Genomic DNA, 25,176 nt, shown 5'->3' with positions numbered 1-25,176 from the left:
ATTATATAGGTTCATTACAGAATGGTTTATTTCAAGCATTTATTTCTTTTAATGTTGATGATTTTGGCTTACAGCCAAAAAGCCATTATGTCAGAAAATTAGAATATTATATAAGAACAATTTAAAAAATGATATTTATTAAAGAAATGTTGGAGAACTGAAAAGTATGTACAGTATATGCACTCAATACTTGGTTGGGGCTCCTTTTGCATGAATTACTGCATCAATGTGGCATGGCATGGAGGTGATCAGCCTGTGGCACTGCTGAGGTATTTTGGAAGGCCAGGTTGCTTTGATAGCGGCCTTCAGCTCATCTGCATTGTTGGGTCTGGTGTCTCTCATCTTCCTCTTGACAATACTCCATAGATTCTCCATGGGGTTTACGTCAGGTGAGTTTGCTGGCCAGTCAAGCACAGTGATACTGTGGTTATTAAACCAGGTATTGGTACGTTTGGCAGTGTGGACAAGTCATGCTGGAAAATGAAATCTGCAGTGCTCTAAAATTTCCTGGTAGACAGCTGCGCTGACTTTGAACTTGATATAACATAGTGGACCAACACCAGCAGATGACGTGGCTCCCCAAACATCACTGATTGTGGAAACTTCACACTAGACTCAAGCAGCTTGGATTGTGTCCCTCTCCACTCTTCCTCCAGACTCTGGGACATTGATTTCTAAATGAAATGTAAAATGTACTTTCATCTGAAAAAAAAACTTTTGAACACTGAGCAACAGTTCAGTCCTTTTTCTCCTCGTCCCAGGTAAGAACCTTTTGGCGTTGTCTCTGGGTCATGAGTAGCTTGACAAAAGGAATGCGACAGTTGTAGCCCATGTCCTGGACACGTCTGTGTGTAGTGGCTCTTGAAACACTAACTCTAGCAGCAGTCCACTCCGTGTGAATCTCCCCCAAATTTTTGAATGGCCTTTTCTTGACATTCCTTTCAAGGCTGCGGTTATCCCTGTTGTTTGTGTGCCTTTTTCTACCACAATTTATCCTTCCATTCAGGCTAAAGGCTTAGGAAACTTAGCAGGTGTTTTGTGTTGATTATTCTCATTTTAATGACTATAATGACTCTTGGGTTTTCATGGAAAAGAAATAAACGCTTGAAATAGATCACTCTGTTTGTAATGCATTTATATGAGAGTCACTTTCTGAAATGACTTATTGAAATAAATTAACATTTTGATGATATTCTAATTCACTGAGTTGCACATGTAACTCTGAGGAAGTGGTTAAAGGTGACGTTCATGATTTTTTATCAAAAAATGCTTTATAAAAATCTTATGACATTTTTTCACCATTTGCATCTTTCCAACCTGTTTGTGCTCTGGAAACCAGTCTATTGTGTTTACAAACATGTGTTTCAGCCAGTTATTTTTTTTCCCCTCAAACATACTGTTCCAACTTAAAAGACATGGAAGCGTCTGGTAAACCAGAGAGAAGCTTTTCCCTACAGTCGTAGACACGCCTTTTAAGACTTAATGTTTTGATTTGTGGGCTATTTTGAATAATCCATCACTGCTTTTCAACTCTGGTCAATAACTAATGCAGAAACCAAAACACACACACACACACACACACACACACACAAATAAATAAATAAATAAATAAAAACAATTGCTTAATTGCTTGTTTAAAAGAAACAGCATTTATATATACAAAAAAAACCCCACTTCACTGTCATTTGTGTGTGTTGTTAAATTGATGGGATCAGTATTGATCTATCCAGGTTCTGTGCTCTTAAATTTGATGCACTGGACATATTGGACATGAACCCTCTGTTGCTGGATGTCAATATAGATCTAAAGCATCAAGTAGCTAAACATATACAAGGTCACCTCTGTTGGTCACCATTTCCACCATTTCCAGAACCACATCCACAAAAATGTCTCTCAACTCACTCAAACCAGAGCCTGATCTTTATTAAAGGAAATGAGTGATCCTGGGGAACTGCAGTTCTCACTGGTTTGTTTTTACATTCAGAATCTTTGTGTCTTTTAAGGTGGAATGTTATGCTCATACGTGGCTGAAGTTTGACTTTGTTATTTACTGTTTTAAATACCACAGAAACTTATTTGTAGCCTGTGTCATTTTATTTTTTGTAGCACTTTTATTTTCATGCAGTTGGAGGCCTTTCTAATTCATAGTATGTTCCACCTTAAGTAAATTTGCTTAATTATTATTATTAATATATTTTTTTTTACAAAAGAAAAGGGCAAGTTACCCACCTATAGACCAAGAATAAAGCAAAGTTCGCATCTCTTTTCATGATTTTCAGTTTTTTGAAAGTTGTTTCTATGCCGTGAGCCGAGAGAGAGTGAAAGCACAGCATGTCTGACCCAGGCCGTAGCTATAGAGGAAGAATTGCGTCAACTCCGTTCACTCCAATGGACTGTATTTTTTTAATGATACACTCAATAGTTCCTGGAAGTCAGTTGCAGACACCAGGCCCCCAGGATTTGCCTTCAAAAGCAGGCCAATATGGAGAGGAATTAGTGCCAAATTAAAAAGCACTGCAATAGGACAAGGTGAAACGCAATCCACACACATCATTGCTTTCCAAACTAACATGAAGAATATGTACCAAAATTAAAAGCAAAACCGCTATTACATTGTTTTCACATTGCTTGACCTCTTTATTGAAAGACAATACATGAGGATTTGCATTTTAAATCTTACATGATGAATTAATGTCAGAATTGAATACGATCACCTTGAACTGTATTGAGTACACAACTGTATTGCTTTACATAGTGAGGCATTTCAAAAAGTGAGAGCGCGTGGAAGTGGCCCCAACTTTTTTGGGATTTGTTGATGCCATAAAATTTTGAAACAACATATTTTTCCCTTAAAATGATACATTCTCTCAGTTTAAACTTTTGATCTGTGATCTGTGTTCTATTCTGAATAAAATATTAGATGTTGGCACCTCCACATCATTGCATTCAGTTTTTATTCACAATTTGTTTAGTGTCCCAACTTTTTTGGAATCCGGTTTGTATTTGCATTTTAAATCTTGCATGATGAATTAATGTCAGAATTGAATACGATCACCTTGAAATGTATTGAGTACACAACTGTATTGCTTTACATAGTGAGGCATTTCAAAAAGTGAGAGCGCGTGGAAGTGGTCCCAATATTAGTCCCAGTCCCAGTATTAGTGTCAAAATACTTTACAAATGTGTAAATTTTAATCCACAAATTAAACACAAGTCACAAAGTGGATCCTTCTCCTACGTAGCTATGGTGTTGTGATTGCTGCAGAATGTGGTCTGGCATTATCTTGTTGAAAAATGCAGGGTCTTCCCTGAAAGAGATGACTTCTAGATGGGAGCATATGTTGTTGTAGAACCTGAACATAGTTCTCTGCATTAATGGTGCCTTTCCAGACATGCAAGCTGCCCATGCCACAAGCACTCATGCAACCCCATACCATCAGTGATGCAGGCTTCTGAACGGAGCGTTGATAACAACTTGGGTTATCCTTGTCCTCTCTGGTCCGGATGACATAGCGTCCCAGTGTTCCATAAAGAACTTCAAATCGCAACTCATCTGACCACAGAACAGTCTTCCATTTTGCCACACTCCATTTTAAAAGACCCCTGGCCCAGTGCAAACGTCTGAGCTTGTGGAGCTTGCTTAGAAATGGCTTCCTCTTTGCACTGTAGAGTTTCAGCAGGCAATGGCGGATGGCACGGTGGATTGTGTTCACTGAAAATGCTTTCTGGAAGTATTCCTGAGCCCATTCTGTTATTTCCTTGACAGTGGCATTCCTGTTGGAGGTGCAGTGACATTTATGGGCCCGGAGATCACGAGCATCCAGTAGAGTTTTACGGCCTTGACCCTTACGCACAGCAATTGTTCCAGATTCTCTGAATCTTTTGATGATGTTATGCACGGTTGATGATGATAACTTAAAAGTCTTTGCTATTTTGTGCTGGGTAACACCATTCTGGTATTGCTGCACTATCTTTCTGCCCAACAATGGTGGAATCGGTGATCCTCTTACCATCTTGGCTTCAGAGAGACACTGATACTCTGAGAAGCTCTTTTTATACCCAATCATGTTGTCAATTGACCTAATTAGTGTTAATTGGTCTTCCAGCTGTTTGTTATATGCTCAATTTCCTTTTTTCAGCCACTTATTGCTACTTGTCCCAACTTTTTTGGGATTTGTTGTGAAATTTTGAATCAACACATTTTTCCGTTAAAATGTTACATTTACTCAGATTAAACTTTTGATCTGTAATCTATGTTCAATTATGAATAAAATATTGACATTTGCCATCTCCACATCATTGCATTCAGTTTTTATTCACAATTTGTTTAGTGTCCCAACTTTTCTGGAATCCGGTTTGTACATTTGTTTAAATTTACTTTGCATATATTTGTAAAGTCTAAGTCTAAAATTTCAAATGTGTTTGTAAATTGCTGAATCTGCATTTATGGATCAAGTCACTCGCGTGCTTTTCGTGACGTGTATATGTTGGGGCTGTGCCATATCGTATTGTGCGCAATAATATCACAAGATTTTTTCAAACGATAAATAAAGTCAATATCGTGATTATCGTGATATTCTGACTTCAGTTGTTTAAATAATGAGGTCAAGCTGTTACACATAACATGGCATTCATTACGTGAATCATTTAAGCATAACAACAGGTACGGTGGGAATTTGCTCTGTGTTCAAAGAATTTGCTCCAAAAGACGAGTGACTCCAGTCGCGTGGAGGTAGTTGTGGATAAGGAGAGCACAGGCTAGTTGGGGAAATGCACTGTAGAGGTGCTATTGGGATTGTTGGTGATGTGGCAAGTAAAGATCACATGGAACTGCTGGCTCTGAGCATGCATTAATGGTTCCAGTGGGGCTAGGTACACCCTTCGTCACCAGGGAGGCCACTGTGGATTTATGGTTGTTGATGGTAAAGGGTAAGGTAGGACTGTAAAGCTAGCTTGGAGGGGGGTGGGTGTGGGACGCCAGACTTCACTACTGAGCCATCTGGAGGTGTTGTGGGCCGATGAGGGGAGGTGCCAACCTGATGTCCACTGTGAAAAGCTAGTGATGCAGTGGATGGTTTGTGTACTCAGGTGATGGGCTCAGTGAGTAACCATAGATGTTAAGGATAGCTGGTTGCTAATCGGATCATAAACGGGCACAACAACCTTAGGGCGTAGCTGTAGGATTGGAACAATGGAAATTGTGTGGCTGCTGGTAGGAAGAGAGTGGGGTGTGAAGCTCTAATGGATTGGCATAGGATATTTTACATCTTGTGTATGATTATTATTATTATATCTTGTTGCAATAGTGTGTTCTGGAAATTAATAAAAGTATTTTCCAGTGTTAAGCCAAGAATATTGCAAAGGATATCATTATCGCCAAAATACCCTGAAATATCATGATATTATTTAAGGCCATATCACCCACCCCTAGTATTTGTTCATTTCCTGTCATGGTTTTTTGGATTTTGAAACTTTACTTTCGCATTTCATCCGATCCAAATACAAATGCAGCCTGATCCACAAATGTGGCCAGCAGGCGAACAAGCCACCGCTAGGTGGCACCGTTGTTTCTCCCAGTGTTTCAGGACTGACCTATTGCTCTCAGGGCCGCAGCAAAACAACCCCCTGTAGGCGGGACTGTCATCCCATTGGCTGCTGAAGTAAAAGTGATGGATAGCTAACTCTGGCTGCTGATAGGCTAAATAAAAGTGATGACCAATTAGAAGAGCATTTTCTGTTTAGGAGAAAACAAACAGAAACAAATAACCAGTCTTAACAATCCGATCTCAAAATTACAAAACATATCGCGTCCTTTAGCAGTCCAATACACAACACAGCTTTTAGTGTCCAAATACGGGATGATTTTAACGAAATTATGGAAGTTCCGCTGGACTTTAATGTCGTTAAATTTAGGGCACCTTCAAAAGCGTTCCACAGTGATCCCCCGCTCCTAACGGTCTGTGATATGAAGCTGAATTCAGCGGCTTGGGCAGCTTTTGTTCGAACTTCCACATTAAATATTGCAGAAATGCGTCTCCATTTAAGTTGTCCCCACAAACGCAGATTCAACAATTTACAAATAAATTTTAAATTCAAGACTTAGACTTCACAAATATTTGCAATGTAAATGTAAACAAATGTATTTATTTTTGCATAAAATTATTATATCTATGAAAACCAATAACATGTATTTATGAATGTAACTGTATTTGTACAAACTGCAGACTGTGAGACACAGATTGGGATGTATTCATGTGTGAATAGTGAAACATCTGAAATATCTGTGACTCGTGTTTAATTTGCGGATTAACATTTACGCATTTGTAAAGTATTTTGAGACTAATCTCTCTCCATACTGGACCCACTGTTACCCTGAGTTAGATCAGCCGTTACAAACAATACATGTATGAACGTGGTTTTCTGTGGTTTATGTTAAATCCGACAAATTCAGCATTTTCTTTTTAAAATGGAAATCGACCCGTATGATTTTTTTCTGGTAATAGACAGAGCGACATTAAATCAATGTAATGAATATTTGTTTTTCATTATGGCACGTTTTCCGCACGTATATGTTTAAAATAATCTCATGTGTATTGCATTTAAATGAGACGTTTATTTTGAAATGTATTTTTTTGAGAATAGCCCAGCGCTGCTCAAAGCAGTTTGACAAGCTTATAGCAATTAAAAGTTGTCTCTTAATCATGGTGCCATTTGTATATTTATTTTAAAAATCTGTAACAAAGCTGTTCATGAAGTAATTGTAAACTGATTATATGACGTCTTCTGCTTTTAATTTTATGAATGATTATTTCACAAAATATTTGACTGACTTAATACTTTTCTTGCGTGACATTAAAACATGCAAATCCATCTGGTTCTTCACTGAAGTACAGTCAATGTGTGGCTCACAAACAAATACAAGAACGTTGCTAAATGCAGTGAGAATGAAGAAAACTCCATTGCTGGAATAAGCCAGATAATTAGACTAGGACTTTGAGTACAGTATAACAACAAACAACCTGCAAATTACCTTCTCATAATGTAATTTCATTTGGGAAATTGGAGAAAATTACATAGGATAGAATGTAATGTGTATCTGAGACATTTAAACAGTAAAAGAGCACCTTCATCCTGCACCTCGAGTCTCAACACCCTGGGATTTGCTTTTTTTCCTTTTTAATAAAGCAAATAGCTTCCCAAATGTGTGTTCTTTGCATGAAATGTGCAAGGGTTTGAACATTACTTCACATAATTTATTTGTTGTTGTAATCTTTAGTAATGTAACTGCACTAAACTCCACTGAAATGAACCAGACGTATCTTTCTTTCTTCTCTCTCTCTCTCTCTCTCTCATTAAGTGATTTGTTAATTGTGGTAATAAGGGCATGATAAAATGTTTTTATTCATGCAAAAATGTGAATTGTTATTTCTTTATTTTTTAAAGATGTGCAAATATTGTAAATCAATGTATTTATTAAAGACTAATAACAGTTCCTCTCTCTGACTCTATGCATTTAAATTGTCTGCCTAGATCCTCATAGAACTATTTGAAGCCTGCATGGGTCACTTGACCACCAAGTTTTTTAAGACCTCAGTTGACACGACTCACAACTATACACCTCTGGTTTGACCGAGCCACTTTGTGGTTTTTACTTGTTTACTGACTCTGGGGCTTCGTAACACATTAGATCTGTTTCCACTTTCCACAGACTTGTCGGTGAACACATGATTTACTGCTATAAATGAACAAAGTACTGTGTAGCTGAATACAGCAGTCAAGCACATATATCAGTGCTACAGATACTGATACAGACTGATTGTCTTTATTAATAAAAGTATAGCTCTTTAAGTCTGAAATTGTAACATTAGTAGTTACCTAAAAAGAGCAGAACAACAGAAAATACAATATGAAATGTCCAAAGGTTTGCATAAAGGGGAGTCTGATTCTCTCAGACTAGGAATTTGGCACATCTGTTGTCTATCTTGGCTGGCTGCATTTAGCTGCACTGAGGGATTTTGTAGTTCATAGTCACACTGTTGCTTTCCATAACCACAGCAGCGACATTTTAATGAAGAAGGGGATGCGCTATGAGTGCAGTGAGAGAAGTTTTGGACTTCAGATATTGTTAGCATTAGCCTCGTAACTCCACGCAGAACTAAGAACCATTATTTTGAAGCTAAAAGTGTTTTGACTGATCAGCTCCATTTGGATTAAGAGGAAAAAACCCTCTGTACTATTAATTTTTCACCCCAAATATTAGAGTCAGCTCTGTGTTGTTAAAAAAAATAAAAAATAAAAATAATTATATATATATATATATATATATATATATATATATATATATATATATATATATATATATATAAAAACTAATGCGCGAGACAGGAAGTTACAATTTCTCACTAAATATATTTACATGACATACAGTTCGCCATCAGTGCAATACATAGGAATGTTGCATAATTACCAAATGTTGAACTCTTTCCTTTTGTAAAGAAAAATAAAGGAAATGATGAAGGTCGAACTAACTTAGATGTAAACATTTACAACTTTCACGTCCGACTAAACAGCTTCCACAGAAATAATCCTCAAAATAAACAATTTCAGAATCAGCCCGTTCACATCAGACAGAGCACTACTTCAATGAAAAAAAATAAAATAAAATAAATTAGTAGAGCACAATGTACACAGCATATATCTATCTCTTTTTATACAGGTAATGGATTGCTTTGTACAAACATTTTTTTTCTCTTGAAATATAACTTTGGCAGTTTGTCAGAAACGGAAATGAGGAGACAGTGTCGGCCCCACAGCAGTGTCGTGTGTGAGGTTGCCTTTCCAAGGAGTTCACAGTGATAATTCTGAAAGGCTGGAAGAAGCCTGTGACAGAAATTGAACGGAGAGAGAGATGAAAAGAACATGTAAAAACATGGAAACTAATGGTTCCACCTCCTGGTTCTATCTGTTCTGATTAGCACTGAAGGCGGGCCTCATTGTCGTCAATGGCTATAAAATTACAAACACCTATGAAGAGTTACATAGCAGTCATTGCCGTTTAAAAAAACATGGTCTTGGTCTAGAGTCGCCACAAAATACAAAGAGTCTGAGGCTGAGGGCCATCTTAGAGAGAGAGAAAGAGAACAAAAGGGAGAGAGAGACATGATTCAGAACAAAAATAGTAAAGGAAACATGCATGAAAACATTAGATGAAAACATAAATAACAAGTGTGCAAATAAAACAAAACAAAAAAACAAAAAACAAGATAAACAGAATGCTACACACTTAAGAGAGAATGACATACACATACATACACACACACACACATCCACACAGACAAAAGAGTCGAGCAGATTTAAAAGATCACCAAGTTCACCAATAATTATTATGATTTCATTTTTTAATAGTTATGTTTAGTATTTCTTTTTTTTCTGGTTGGGTTTGGCACTTTATCTGAACAAATACCTGTTCAAAAAAAAAAAAAACTAGTCGTCATACAAAAAAGTATTCAACGTCTCCCTTAACGTAACCGTAGAATATATTATTTAATAGTGAGCATACAGTAGGTAAACACTTTAGAGTATGTACTTCTTTTTTTTTTTTTGTTTTAAACTGAACATTCCAAACGATGTTTTTTTACGCACATGCACAGAAACAAACAACACGACGCTCTTGAGCTGTTTGGGTTTTCCTTCCAATCCACTTCTCATTCTTGCCTCTTCTTTGCACTTAATTCCTCTCTCTTTACTCCTTATGACATTTCCTCTGCCGACCGCGTGTCCGATTTGAGTCGTACGAACTCCTTGGCCACTTCGTCGTTGGTCCTTTGCGAGAGAATTCTCATGATGGTGAGCCCAGTCTCGTCCATGCTGATGCTGCGGACGAGCGGGTATGAGGCGTTTAGGCTGACTTTGTCAGTCAGTTCTCGGAGCTGGAGGACTGTCATCCCAATGATGCGATCCTCACGGGCAAAGCAGTAGTCCTTCACTGAGACATGCAGCTCATAGGCCTCGGGCCCGTGCTCATTACTCAGAATACTGAAGAGAGAAAGGAGAGAGCATGTTAACTATGGCTGGATAGTGTAGTGGATAACGTCTTTGCATTTATTAGGTATACAAATAAATGTTTTGTGCAAGGTATATATGTAATTCAAAATTAAAATATTATCCCGCTCTGTCATGTTTTTCAACAGAAAATAACCTCAAATTGAGTTCCATTAAAGAAAAAGTGCAGTAAAAGCTTGTGCATACATTTGTACTCGGGGATAATATTTTATCCAAAAGTATGGGTGAGTTTTGATTTTGACAATTTAAACATGGTCATTTCTATGTGAACGTCTTATTAATGCTCAATTTGCGTTAATCAAAACATTCTGTGATTAATCATTTACAAGTTAAAATGATAATGCTTCCTTGTTTTTTGTGTAAGGAGATAAAACAAACATGTAGAGTTGTATGCACGAAAAACTGGTTAGGGGAAATCATCACTTTAACTTTGTTGTAACATTTCAGAGTAGTTTATATAATATTTTAATTAGAATATCTTAATTTACTGAGTAAAATGTTTCAGGGAGACACAGGGCTTAGTTGAAAAAACTCAGCTCAGCACAGCTCACAGCTCAGACAGCAAAACATTTCCATATATGTTTTTAAGAACCCTTAAAAATATATTTATAAGAGGTATATGTGTGGATTAAGGGAGGCACAACCATGAACATGTGCAGAAATTCTTGCAGCAGGTGTGTGTGTGTGACAGAGAATATTTTTATTAATGAATTTTTCAGCATACAAATGATGTGATTTACCTTCTGAACTCAACAGTAATGCTGTTCTTACATAATATTACATAATAAAACCATAAATAAGTCACTAAGCTCAGTAAATTATGGGAGTTATGGAAGGCCAAAGATGTGTTAAAATGATTATTTTGCATTTTATAAAAAGTAAAGCGTTTCCAAATTATCAATGGTTTGTAGTTTAATAAAAATTAGTTACATTTTTAATTCTACACAAGTTTCCATAACATGACAAAAGAGCAGGAGATCTTATCTATTACATTTACATTAAAGTAATCTGGCAGATAAATTTATCCAGAATGAAGTACACTTTAATTACCATAATGATGTATAAATATAAAGTTAGGTGCCTTGCCCAAGGACCAACCTCCTAAGGCAGACAGGAGTTTGAAACCCTAATAATTACAAATAATTCTACCTGAATGTCAACCTGGACTGTAATAGTCATATGCTGATATATTTTAAAACTGATTACAACATAAATGGTTTAATAAGGTGGCATAAGGGGTTTAGGAAACTACCAATACCACTGTTAGACAATGGTTGTTAAACACCAACTCCTCATAGTAGGCTAGGGATTGATTCCCTGAAAGTAAAGCCCAACTTATGCTTCTGGGACAAACAACACGTTGACGCGAACCCTACATCGTACCCTACTGGGTACGCTAACACACACCTCTCCATAACTATGTAACTATGCGTCCCGTCTACGCAGACCACAATGTCTGTAACTAGTCAGTAGTCGGATTGACTTTGTTTAACAAAGAAGAAGAGAAATATGAACTCCTGCATCCTGGGGGGGTTGGTGGGGGTGAAGGTTGCAAAAGCTACGAGAGACCATGGACCAAAAAGTGAGTATGGGTGAGTCAAATAGATTAGGTACCATGTAGTGGAAAATCAGCATTAGACTGAAAGTTCCCAGCTGTTTGTTTGTATTGTGATAGGACATCACACAGCAATCAGTGTGTGATGTACAAGAGTTAGTACAGGAATCAGTCGCAGGTCTTTGACAACTTTGTGCATGTTCCAGGACAGGTCGGTTCTCGAGGTGTACCTTCTGTGTTGTAGTTGAAACCTGGTAGCATGAGGTAGATTCTTCATTTTTCAAGGTGAGGAGTAAATTAAAAAGTTCTTATACGCCACTTTTAAATGTATAGGAATGTAAACCACTTATATGCTGTGCTTATATGATGTGCTTATATGATGTGCTGTTTTTTAAATCATTAGTTAGGACTATGACAGAGAAAACCTGTTTTTGACTGTTGAAATAATTCTGTGCAGGTGTATCATTTAATGTCAGACAATGTTAGCGCCCGCCCTCTCCGTTCCTCAAAGGAGCGCCTACTAACACGACCAACCCCCCGTACAGGTCAGTTGAGGCTATTCTCATCTCTGGTACCACGCTGGTGGAACGAGCTTTCAAGCACTATCAGAGCAACAGAAACCCTCTCTGCATTCAAGAAATCATTGAAAACCCAGCTCTTCCGAGAGTATCTTTTGCACTGAAAGTCTTTCTTTAATGCACTTATTACTTCCTGGCATACTGCACTTAATGTAAGGTAATTTGTATAAATTGTGCTGTAGTTCGAATGTTAGATCCTCTTTTGTAAGTCGCTTTGGATAAAAGCGTCTGCCAAATGCATAAATGTAAATGTAAATTATTGTCCTCATCTAGCAAGCTAGGTAGCTAATTAGTCAAATGACAGGTTGTAGTGTGGCGTAGTGTCTGAATAGACAATTAGAGTTAATAGTTTTCATTATGATAGGTCTAACTGCCACAAGCAAGTAGAGAATATAGAGCAGAACCTTAAGACCTCTGTCTTAGTTTAGGGAAATTTTTATCTCTGCAGAAGAGAAAGGCCCTCGGGCTACACTGTTTCATACATTATTGCAGTTTGTCTTTATTTTAGAATCATTTTAAAGTTCTTTCAATTGAAAACTCTAAATCGTTTGGCACATCCCTCCGTTCATGTGTGTTTGACGAACTCTAATCCAGATCTAAGTTATGCTCATCAAATGCAAGATGCTCCTGTGGTTAAAGCAAGAAAATACAAGTTTGTTTATGCTTCATTTGGAGTGTTTCCCTGCTCAGCACCATCTCTTCTGAGTGAGAACAAACTTCAGCCTTTGTCTTTAGTGATACATTGTAAAGACAAATGATGGGGCACAACCATTTCTTCTGAGGTGAAGAGCATTAATGGTGAGATTCATTGGACATTACTCGTTTGTAGATGTGTTTACAAATGTTTGGACACATCCATGGGTTGCAGGACATTGAGCACATACTTATTTCTCACAAAAACTGTGATGTTTCAGATGTTTCAAACTGAAATAGTTGTTTACCAATGTTGCAGTTTTAATGCTTCTTTCAACACTTATAAGCCCAAATAGCAGTGAAGTCCCTACATTGAACACAAATCACAGATAATAAAACAAAATTCTGCACCCAGACTGTGTACTACTTCAACAGCGAAAATAACCTTAACTGATTAAAATCACCTTGGACTTATAACACGCTACAATACACTGCAGAAACCATTATTTTATTACCTAATTATGACTTATGGAGGGTGTAGGGAGACATTAGGTATTTGGCATCGCCTTCACTATTGCATGGAAACTCTCTCTGATCAGTCAAATTTTTAGACAGGGAGAACTACTTTATTGAAAATTAAGCCAAATTAGAAAAAGACTGTAAATAAGAATGGGTGAAAAGAATATGTTGATTCTCCTTGTAGTCTATTAAATACTGAAACAGAACATGAGTGAAATAGCATTTTCAATAAATAATTTGTTACTGCAGTTTGAATATGATGTGTATGAATAACTCATGAATAACACATATTCAGTCACAAGAGCAGAGAAATGCATCAGCGTCTAACTGACCCATTATGTCCTACGAGGAAAATGCTAACAAAGGATGTCATTAAAACCAGACAATCTGTAACCAATATGGTGCTTACAAGAAAACAAAAAAGTTGTGACAGCAACACATGGATACAGTGGGTATTCTGGATGTATTATGATGTTTCGTTGTGAATTCTGGGTTTGTTTTGAAGCGGTTTTAGGTTTTAGTTCTAGTAAGAGTGAATGCAATAGCTGTGCTCTTTCAGAGAATGTCTGCAATATTAAAAAAGAAGAAGGCATTTCAAAATGTTTGCAATGTTAAAAAGTACAATTATCATGTAAGGGATGGGGTCTTTATTTGTTCCTCAAATGGAATTGTTCACAGCTCCATCCATTTAATTGCGGTTCACATATTTTTATTATACTCTTGTGTAAAATGTCATTGTTAACATTACTACACAGAAGGACACTCACTGAGTGAATAACATCCCCATGGGCTTTAATATGACTCCCCACCATGCAGTGTTTATGTTTCTGATTGAACTAAAACACCCTTTGCTTCATATGCCTTTTAGTTCTTGATCCAGTGGCATTTTCTTGGTGTGGGCTTCAATAGCTGCTGTTCTGAACGCAGTGCTTTTTGGTGGAAGCTGTAATTCAGCGAAATAACTCATTGTGTCATCGTGTCGCTTTGGCTTGGACAACACACTGAAACCTGTGAGGCAGAGGTTTTCAGTGAAGGTTTTTCTTTATTAAGCCCCTGCACTTAATTACCTCTTCAGCTTTAAACAAAACCATCACAGCCTCAGACTCCATTGATTTCAGTGGCTATAGCTGTGCTTAAAGCAGCTGTCAACAGTGAGCATACATGAGGTCAGATGTGTTTTTAACTCTTTCAGGTCTGGTTATTATTTATATTTGGCTTTATATTTGAAATGCAGTTCATTAACTAATGCAGAGTATTGAATTGAGCCAGAAATGGTGATGGATTGATAGTTTAGAGTCTGTATGTTCAAAAGAACATATTTGTTTTTATTCAGTGTGTCAGACTCCAAAATAACTCTTAAATGTAATGTTTCCCCCCTCCTGGAACAATCGGTTCCTTTGCTGCTGTAAAGGTCTTTTACAGAACACACTGCTTCTGCCAAACACACTTTCTCAAAGCACTTTCTCTAGGTGTGTAAATGTGGAGCTTGATCATAAACTTCAGCATGGAAAGCAAAACAAACTGAAGGACTGAGGGGCAGTAATAGAGAGCACACCGCAACATTGAAGCATAGTTAACGTTACTATTTAAAATTGCAGACATAGAGCAGGACTGTTTTATGCAAATGGTTATGCATAAAAATTACTGAAATATTGATATTACTCAAACTCTTTAAGCAGTAGTCTCTATGGAACAGATTACTAAGGGAATTTTATCACTTTCAACAAAAGGAGAAAAAAGTACTCTATAAGTCTACACTTACTGTAGGAGCTTGTTCATAATTCTGCAGGACACAGAATTGTCCATAGAACTGTTATAAATCTTAAATATATGTAAAGACTTATTCTAGAGCTTGTCAGTTATAACACTTTCACAGGCAAACTGACTAAAACAGCTTTTATTAAAACTGCTGATTGCTGGAATAAGCATTTATATTACATTATATTTATGTTATATTAAACAATGTAATTGCTTTAATCACAATGTTCTGTGATTAATCATGATTAATTATATGTTAAAATGCTAGTACATACTTGTATTTTTGGGACTGGAGAAAAACGTGTAGTGTGGTATGCACTGCAAACTGGCTAGAGGAAGTGGAAACCAATTTTTCTTTGTAAACTTTGTTCTAATATGTCTCAGTAGTCTGAGTAATTTCAGGGAGGACTTTAGCATTAAATGAATCATAATTGATGAAGCTTGGACACAAGCCTTAAAAGATTCAAAAACCTTTTAAATTGATGAATTAAACATGGTAGGAGAAGAAATGTGCTAGGTAAGGTGTATGTGAGCGAAACCTAGTTACGAGATTTAATACATATTTCATAAAATGACTAAAAAAAAAAAGAAGTTTAAGTTTCCAGATTAATTGCGTGGCTAAATATTGACACTTATCATTTATAGATGTCCATGTAGCTTCATCAAGTTGTTTTGCAATACTTAACGTGTCATTCTAGAAACTAAAACATGCTGAAAATTATTGTTCATTTGTTAATTTAAATGTGTGAGTGTATATGTGTATACTGGGTGAGTGTGTGGTGCCGGTGATGGACCAGTGACCCATTCCTGCCTTTCCCCCTAAGATTCTGGGTACACTCTGGACCCACCATGTCCCTGAACAGGCTGAGGCAGTTGCAGAATATGTATGGATGAATAATTAGGAACCACAAGATGTGAAAACTACTTCATCAGAGGGCAATGGAGAGCATATGTCTTATGTTTTGGTCAGAGTTTTGTGTTTTCAGTATAGAACACAGTTATAGCTCACCTCAGTCACTATAGATTTAATGGAATAAAACATTGAGTATAATGTGAATTACAGGTTGGGTATCAATTCTTCAGAATCTTGCTGTTATGAGGTAGAAGATAGGAGATAGTTAGGATGCATCTCAGTATGTTTTAGAAAAACATTAAATTTAAAAACATTTGCCTGATGAACAAAAGTGTAAATAAATGGAGCAATGGGCTACTCACAACTGGAATGTTTCGTTGTATTTGGGAGACCAGTTGTTATTCTTGGTTTTGGTGCTGAATTTGCGTTTCTTGTCAGCGAGGTGCGGTCCAATAGTGTTGACTTCCACAAATGGACGGAACATGGCGTTGGTTTGCCAGTTAATGTTGTTAACTCCCACTACTGCAGTAAAAGGGAAACAATGCTTAGTTATGCTTAATACAAACAGGTAATCACCATAAGCAAAATACCTAGAGACATTTACCTAGGGATGCTTCCAAACAATACATATTATATTTATAAAATGATTTAATTAAATTTACAGAATATGGTCCATAACAACAGGGGAAATAGGGGTGTATATACCAGCATGCAAATGAAACCAAACAAGGTATATATTGTCACTGTCCAATGAAAAACATATATCTCCAATCCAGGGTGTGTCCCCGCCTTGCGCCTTGTACCAAGTGATTCCAGGTAGGTTCCAGACCCACCCCGAAACAGAACTGAATAAGTGGTTACAGACAATGAATGAATGCATGAATGTATTTCATTGGAGTGCGATCTTATATACACTGCTCAAAAAATTAAAGGGAGCATATAACACATCCTAGATCTCAATGAATGAAATATTCCAGCTGAAAATCTTTATTCATTACATAGTGGAATGCGTTGAGAACAAGATAACATAAAAAGCATCAATGTAAATCAAAATCCCATGGAGGTGTGGATTTTGCGTCACACTCAAAATAAAAGTGGAAAATCAAATTACAGCCTGATCCAACTTCAGTGTAAATTCCTCAAGACAAATTCAAATGAGGCTCAGTTGTGTGTGTAGCCTCCATGTGCCTATATGACCTCCCTACAATGCCTGGGCATGCTCCTGATGAGGCACCGGATGTTCTCCTGAGGGACATCCTCCCAGACCTGGATTAAAGCATCAGTCAAATCCTGGACAAGCTGTGGTGCAACATGCCATTGGTGGATGGAATGAGACATGATGTCCCAGATGTGCTCGATTGGATTTAGGTGTGGGAAACGGGCAGGCCAGTCCATAGAATCAATACCATCATCATGCAGGAACTGCTGACACACTTCAGCCACATGAGGCCTAGCATTGTCATGCATCAGAAGGAACCTAGGGTCACCAGCATATGGTCTCACAGTGGGCCTGAGGATTTCATCACGGTACCTAATGGCAGTCAGGGTAGCACATGGAGGGCTGTGCAGCCCTCCAAAGAAAAGCCTCCCCACACCATTACTGACCCACTGCCAAACCGGTCATGCTGGAAGATGTTGCAGGTAGCAGAACGTTCTCCATGGCGTCTCCAGACTCACGTGCCAACGGCGAACCTGCCAGTCTTGGTATTCTCTGGTAAATGCCAATTGCCCTGCACGGTGTTAGGCTATAAGTACAAGCCCTACTTGTGGACGCTTTTTTTGACAGTTTGCGCAGAAACATGGATATTGGTGGCCTGCTGGAGGTCATTTTGCAAGGCTCTGGCAGTGCTCCTCCTGTTCCTTCTAGCACAAATGACCTGCCGGGTTGTTGCCCTCCTACGGCTCCCTCCACATCTCCGGGTGTACTGGCCTGGTATCTCCTCTATGCTCCGGACACTGTGCTGACAGACACAGCAAACCTTCTTGCCACAGCTTGCATTGATGTGCCATCCTGGATGAGCTGCACTACCTGAGCAACTTCTGTGGGTTGTTGACACCACCTCAAGGGGTGAGAGCACTGACAAAATGCAAAAGTGACCAAAACATCAGCCAGAAAGGATGAGAACAGAGAAATAGTCTGTGGTCACCACCTGCAGAACCACTCCTTTATAGGGGTTGTCTTTCTAATTGCCTCTCATTTCTACACTTTATAAATAAGAACAAAATTTAAAGTGTGCTGAAGTTGAGGTCTATTAGATCATATTCATTGTCCCAACTATTGTTTATTGCTCTGTATAACATTCACAACAGTTATTCTCTGCAAGAGCGGCAAAAACAGCTGAGATACTTAAAATGATTCACTGGTGATGTGCTGGTCCCCTGAATTGTTTGCTAAAGTTTGCAGCCTCTCGGTGTCCAGTTTATGGGCATATAGCACACAATGGCAGTATCAGAACAGAGATAAAACCTCACAGCAGTCAAAGTCAGTTGACCCTAAAGTTGTGAGACAATCATTTCTGAAACATCAACCCATGTGTCCATAATATTCTAACGTTTGTCCACTTCAACTGTGTTCTCTGCACCCAATGAGCCAGACCCTTATAGAACAGCAGGTGTCTCCGGTGTGACATCCTCAGCCTGTAATAAATAAACCCTTTTTTGAAGCCGAATCTCGACTCGTACTCTTCTCTGCGTGGGTTTTGGAGGCAGTGTGCTTTTATTGGAGCTCGTCTGGAGGCGGTGCTGCCTAATAGAGGAATTAGCGTAACGAGACATTGTAGAGGAAATTTAAAGACCCCCGTGTCATTATCTCTGTAATGAAATAACAAGAGCTAACGACCACTTCTTAATCATCCGACATTATCAGTGAAATGAAGTGAGGTAAGGAGGAATCTAATAAAGACACTGTGATTTTACTCATCAATGATATTTTTTCAGATAATGTAGTTGGAGTGTAAACTATAAGGGCTAAAGGTTTGTGTGGTTTTGGAAACCTGCTCAGCTCAACATTTCTTCTTAAAGGAAGGGCATCATTCAGAAGTCTGATCCTCTTTGCTGCAGGTACAGCCTCAAGTCTTCGAGGAAGGCTTTATAGTAGTCGCAACATTCATACAGAAACATTAGTGAGGTCAGGTTCTATTGAGAGATGGTTAGTTTTGGATCACAAACAGCATCAACTTCAGCTCGTCGTGAAAATACAGGATTCCAGAGAACAGTTTTGTTGCTTCACATCCCGGTGCTGTTTGTTTTGCTGATATTTTATGTTTTTTTCCGAGTCATTTCTCTCTCTTTGCATGCTCCCTCTCGCTCTCGTGTGTGTCTCTCTCTCTTTCAGCAAGTTCTCCCCTACCCCCTTACAGTAAAGATTAGATATGTGCATTTCCAATCATTTTTATATTTGTGTAACTGTAACAGATAATGAATTTGTAGTTGATCCAAACGTCCAAATCCTCCAACATTAAAAACTGCAAATACACAAAATGATTTATTAAACTGTACTGTGAGCCCCACAGAGGATCACTGTCCTGTGCAGTGTCATTCATTCAAACATCATGCCTGCAGTCTTCCAGTTTCCACTCATGTATGTAATGACAAGTTATTGTCATGTAGACTCTTGTTAAGTCAGTCCAGGGGTTTATACCTTGTATTTATTCTAAAACATTTAATTTTTTTTCTCTCTCTTGATGTAGCATTTCTACTGTTCTGCTCTTTAATAATCTGGCTCAATCTCGCTCATCAGTAAACAACCTCCAACAAAACTGATGGACTGCATATCTGTTGCTGCCATTTTGCGATTAGTTGTGATTGTATTTTAGAGCACAGGAATCGCACTTTTGTGATCTGGACGTAAACATTTTCATTTACATATGCTTCATTCTACTTTCTCCATCTGCTGGATTAAACAGCAGTGTAGAATATTTCAGTTTTCAGGGACAGAATATAGAATTTTCAAACAGTTGTAAGCCACTTTTTGGTGCTGTACAATGTGCACATCACGCTGTTGTGTGTCGAATCAAGGCTGTGCCTGCAAGTAGCCTACACCTTTGTGGGGTGTTGGCTTTTAATTTTGAGATTCAGATATACACAAAAACCCACTCTGCTCCACCAGCACTACAGCATTCAGCCCTGTCAACATAAAAGTCCTGAATGACGTCTAAAATAGACTGCCATGCTACAACAACCTACTTACAATGAAGGGTGGCAAAGCTACAGTTAATGTTTAAATGTATACCTTGAATTAGACCAGACCACCCCTACAAAGCTCTGGTTATCTCATGTATATTCTGTGCCCTTAGTGTTTGTGATTGTTGGGACATTTTTGGACTTACCCTTCACGCTGACTTTGTGTTCTCCAGTGCCTGGGTGAGAGATGAGATCCACTTGTATCATCACCTCCCCTACCGAGCTGCCTGTCGAATGACCTGCAGTCACACACACAAGCAGAATAAAACTCTGATAAATCACTTACACACACGCTCTACAAAATCATTCGCACACTCATCACTCTCCACTGATATGACATCACATAGAAATGATAAATCACTCAAACTAAACAACCTGCAATGGTCCACCATCAGGGAAAAAAAAATACAACAAATAAATCTCTCCACACACTCCATCTAGGGACTTAAGGCTACTACCAACTGAACTGAGTGAGTTACCTAGTGAGTTTAATCTAAAAATAACAGCTAAAACAAGAGATTATTAATTAATTTTAATATTAATATTTCTATCTGCACCATCTCAAATAAGCCACAAATTCCAGAAGGATGTAATCTGTATGGCCTCATTACATACAGTACAACATACAGTCAGGACTGACCTTCCATAAAATCTTTAAAAAAAAAAAAAACACCCTTTATTTATCAAAATAAAGCACCCCCAGAGGACTGACCTGCACACAGGTATAAAGGGAAAAGGAACATATGCCCAATATATCAACTCTAAAAACACATCCACTCCTGACCTGAAAGTGGGTCCATGGTCACATGAATCAAAATAGTGAATAGAGTCACCAAAACTCACAGAGACGTGGACAAACTTTTCCATGAAAAAAAAAAACAAGAACTCACTGTTTGCTCAGAAATAACTTGAAAAAAATAACTAGCATTGATCATGGTTTATTGTATAGTTAATAAAAACCTAACTTTGCTTTTGATTAAAAATACTCAGCCAGATATATTATATAATAAAACACATGAAAATAGCATAGACAAAAAAGAATGGAATCTTTAACCTGATTTTGTTGCACATCTTTTACAGGCAGCCGCTGACATTAATCATATTTTTTAGCTCTGAAAGAGACTTCTGCACCTGTCGATAGCTAGATTTGCCTGCTCTTCCTGAGTGAATTGCTCTAGCTCTCTCAGGTTTGAAGGGTATGTTCTATGATAAATTTTAATATAATCCATGTAGAATGTGTGTGTGTCTGTGTTGCCCTGTGAAGGACTGGCGTCCCCTCCAGGGTGAATTCCCGCCTTGTGCCCAATGATTCCAGGTAGGCTCTGGACCCCCCGCGACCCTAAATTGGATAAGCGGTTACAGATAATGGATGGATGGATGGATAATCCATGTATTATTGTTTCTTCCCAAGCTGTTGTACAATATCTTTGTAGAACCCGCAATGATTTATCTCTTTAAACATCACACCAAATTCTTTTTCCATAGGAATTGTTATGGTTTTGGTTTCCCTTTGCAGCTTTAACAACTTCAACCCTGGAAGGCTTTCGACAACATTTTGGAGTGTGAATCTGGCAATTTTTGCCCATTCATCTGGAAGAGCATTTTTGAGGTCAGACACTCATGTTGGACTGGCACCTTGTGGCTGAGCAGCTGTGGTATGTGGAAAAGTTTTTTGTTGAATATCTAGTAGGGAAGACATTTCACAAACTGACATGTTGCAACAGTGGCATCCTATTAACATCCTATTACACTAAGAGCTCAAATTCAGTGAGCGCTTTAGAACAACCCACTCTTTCACAAATGATTGTTAAGTCGGACTGTGTGGTTATGAACCAGTTTTTTGTTGAGTTATATGCTAATGTCCCATATTGTAGTGTATAGGAGCTTGAATATATTATATATTTTAGCCCCAAGTTTTTGCTGATTCGCATACAGCACAAATCACATACATAGCCACCAGCTTTGGAATGGTGGGGGGTGAGCATGTGCTTCCTCAGAGAGTACTGCTCACTGCTTCTTTTTGAATTGCTGCTAATACAATGCATGAAAATTGCATGAGAACCCAAACTGTCCAGATAGGTAATGTCAGCTGACACACACCTGTGCTAGTTACCATGAGAAAAGAAATGGGGAGAGGAGTGGCTATCCTGCCACAGAGGAATGTCAAATGTAGGACTTCCAGACTTGGATGGCTAAGGCATCACGAAAGACAGAGCCATTTGCATTTAAATTTTAAATGTAAACATTTACATTTTAAATCAAACAAGATTTAAATAATACAGTTAATTTGGTAATATAGTATTTGTATTAATTACACAACTGAGCTGAACAGTGACAGGAAGCAACAATCCCATTAATTTTCTCTATATATAAATAAAAAAAAATCCATGTTGGAGCTTAAAAATGAAAAAAATCAGCAGTACCACAATGTGTACTTATGTTTTGAATTAAATACAAATCCCATAAAGCACTGCAAATGGTTTTAACCAGTCACTTTCACCCCATTTCCCAGTTTTCAGACACCATTTCAATCGCTTTTTTATCACAAAGGTTTTATCACAAGGGTTTTTGTGTACATAAGGCATCCCTCAGTTTAAATCTCCATGGTAACATCACCTCTGTTCCTGGAAGTAAAAATCCCATTAATTTTCTACATAGATATTTAAAAATAAATCTCCATGGTAACATCACCCTCTCTGATGAACTCACTTTAAACACTATGGGTGATGTTTCTTTGTGAGAAATGAGTGGAAAATAAAGTTTCCTGAACCAGACTCTATTCAAATGTATAGCAAAGCAATAATAACCCTAGGCTTATGGGATTAAGCCTAGTCCTCTATTTCAATGGCACATCACAATATAAAATACTGTGTAGTCCAGGACCAGGCTTAATCCCTGTCTGGGATACCTCTCTAAATATTTGAATGCTGCTTTACTAAGCACTGCGACCCTGAAATGGACAAGTGGAAAAGATGATGATGATGATGATGCTTTACTAAGCTGTGAAAGCAGTTACTAAAGAGAAAGTGATTCCTCTCAGACCTTGTCCAGATTGGGGACATCTCACAAATAGAAAACTGAACGCTGAGGCTAACGTCAGGTTAGTGGCCACTCACAAGAAGCTCAGGGCTTTACTGGCTGACATCTCAAATAAACAACAAATATCCATGGGTTGCAGGTAATGTTAGTGTAGAGTAGCTATCATATTGGGTAACTACACATTACTCAAACACACAGCTCAAATAAAAATGAAATATTTAAATTGTTTTATTGTTTTTGGTAATACTAGACGTTAAAATGAAAGAAGGATCCCTGACCCATTTATTCACATCATGTTTGAAAACACAGCTCTGTTTGTCTGAGTCAGTACAGAAGCTTGGGCCATGATCCAAGTAGTGCCATACTCCCTCAGTAGTGCACATCACAGATAATAAAACTGATAATACAGACAGTAATTAGACACTAATTGGACAGGAAAATATTAACCCTATATCTGACAAAAAATTTGTTTGACATACAACGCACTACATGAGTGCAGACATTATGTTATGACAAACACCGTGCCCTACAGAGGGTGTAGAGAGACATTTGGCATTCACTCTGTCAGACAAGGAGAAATATTTTTATGAACTTTTAAACCAAACCAGAGAAATAATTTAGGCAGACAGTCGCGATAAAACATTATTCTGCAAAAATCTCTGTAAACAGGACAAAGGAAACAGGGAAAACAGGGAAAGGACAAAGACAAACTAGATGTGGCTTGAATCTGTAGTCTCATACAAGCTACAACAAAGCAGGAGTGAAGTAAGAAGATTACTGAAGATTGTATATGATGTGTATGAAAAACTCATTCAAAACTATTCAGTCAGAAGAGCAGAGAAACACATTAGAGAATAAAGTGCCAACAGCTTTCTTTTAGGTCGTATCACAAAAATGGCAATGTTGCTAACAGATTTTAATGGCTCCTCATTATGCTACAGGTTCTTAACTGCTTTTTACCTAATGTAGTTAAACATCAAAAACATTTGGTGTCTGAACTTGCTCTTTACTTTTGCACTGTGCTCCAATCCTTGTTTACACACAAACTGAGATTTTGCATGGAGCTTGGTGGGTGGAGGGTGGCTGTTTTTTTTTCCATTTTAGAATTATTGCACTTTCTCACCAAGCTTCTTACTGATGTTCATATAGCCCATTCCAGCTTTGTGCAGGTTTACAATTTTGTCTCTGACGTCCTTTGACAGTTTTTGGTCTTGCCTACGGTGGTTGAATGGAAGAGACTGATTCTGTAACAGGTGTCTTTTATACCCATAATGAGGTGAGAAAAAGAGGACTTTCTCAAAGGGACAGGACTAATTTATGTGGTCCATATGTGGGTACTCAGGTTTCCTGACACAATCCAAAAACACACGTTGGTAGGTGGATTGGTGACCCTAGGTGTGAGTGAATGTGTGTCGCCCTGTGAAGAAGGAATTGCACCCCCTACAGAGTGTGTGTGTGTGGGGTGTGTGTGTATATATATATATATATATATATATATATATATATATATATATATATATATATATATAATCAAATCACAACCATGTTTAATTTGCTTATTTTATCCGTTGAAATATGTTTTATTTCAAAATCCTACACAAGCCCCTGGCTCCCACTACCTAGAAATGGAGCTGGTGACACAGCAAATCCCAATCACTAACTCGATTTTTGAACAAATTTGTTTGTTTATTTTTTTCTTTCCTGAACACAGCTAGACCTTCTTCAGGATTCATTCAGGCACAGTGGGTTTTAGGAATAAACTAGCTACATATGGCACTTTTCTACTACATGGACTTTACTCGACTCAGCTCAGTTCTTTTACTTTTTCATTAGGTAAATCTGGTACTTGGTATTTTTTAGTCCCTGCTTGGGTTTGGTGTGAAGAGAGCTGAAAATTGGCTTAAGGTAAACCTTGCAGAGCACTAATTTGCCAGAAGGACATATTAACCACCATGAAATGCAGAAATCCAGGACAAACTTTCAATCTGTAAAATCCC

At 37.9% G+C, this 25,176-nt stretch overlaps 1 protein-coding gene and 1 long non-coding RNA gene across 5 annotated transcripts in view; one reads left to right on the top strand and one right to left on the bottom strand.

The window, feature by feature from the left end:
• Nucleotides 1-25,176, top strand: part of LOC136709366 (uncharacterized) — a 105,681-nt gene that overhangs the window by 71,481 nt on the left and 9,024 nt on the right. The window lies entirely within an intron of this gene.
• The window catches only part of LOC136709365 (protein unc-13 homolog C-like), a 245,897-nt gene continuing 229,125 nt past the window's right edge, over nt 8,405-25,176 (bottom strand). For all 4 annotated transcript variants that reach the window (XM_066684518.1, XM_066684520.1, XM_066684519.1 and 1 more), the window contains 3 exons: nt 20,287-20,379; nt 16,321-16,480; nt 8,405-10,035 (listed from right to left, as the gene is read on the bottom strand). In XM_066684518.1, the coding sequence (XP_066540615.1) occupies nt 9,750-10,035; nt 16,321-16,480; nt 20,287-20,379 (539 nt within the window). In that variant the 3' untranslated portion in view covers nt 8,405-9,749. The remainder of the gene's footprint in view (nt 10,036-16,320; nt 16,481-20,286; nt 20,380-25,176) is intronic.

The sequence above is a fragment of the Hoplias malabaricus genome, chromosome 11 (assembly GCF_029633855.1).
Source record: "Hoplias malabaricus isolate fHopMal1 chromosome 11, fHopMal1.hap1, whole genome shotgun sequence".
Classification (NCBI taxonomy): domain Eukaryota; kingdom Metazoa; phylum Chordata; class Actinopteri; order Characiformes; family Erythrinidae; genus Hoplias; species Hoplias malabaricus.
Note: the sequence above shows the minus strand (reverse complement) of the source record. Positions and strands in the feature narration are given on the sequence as shown.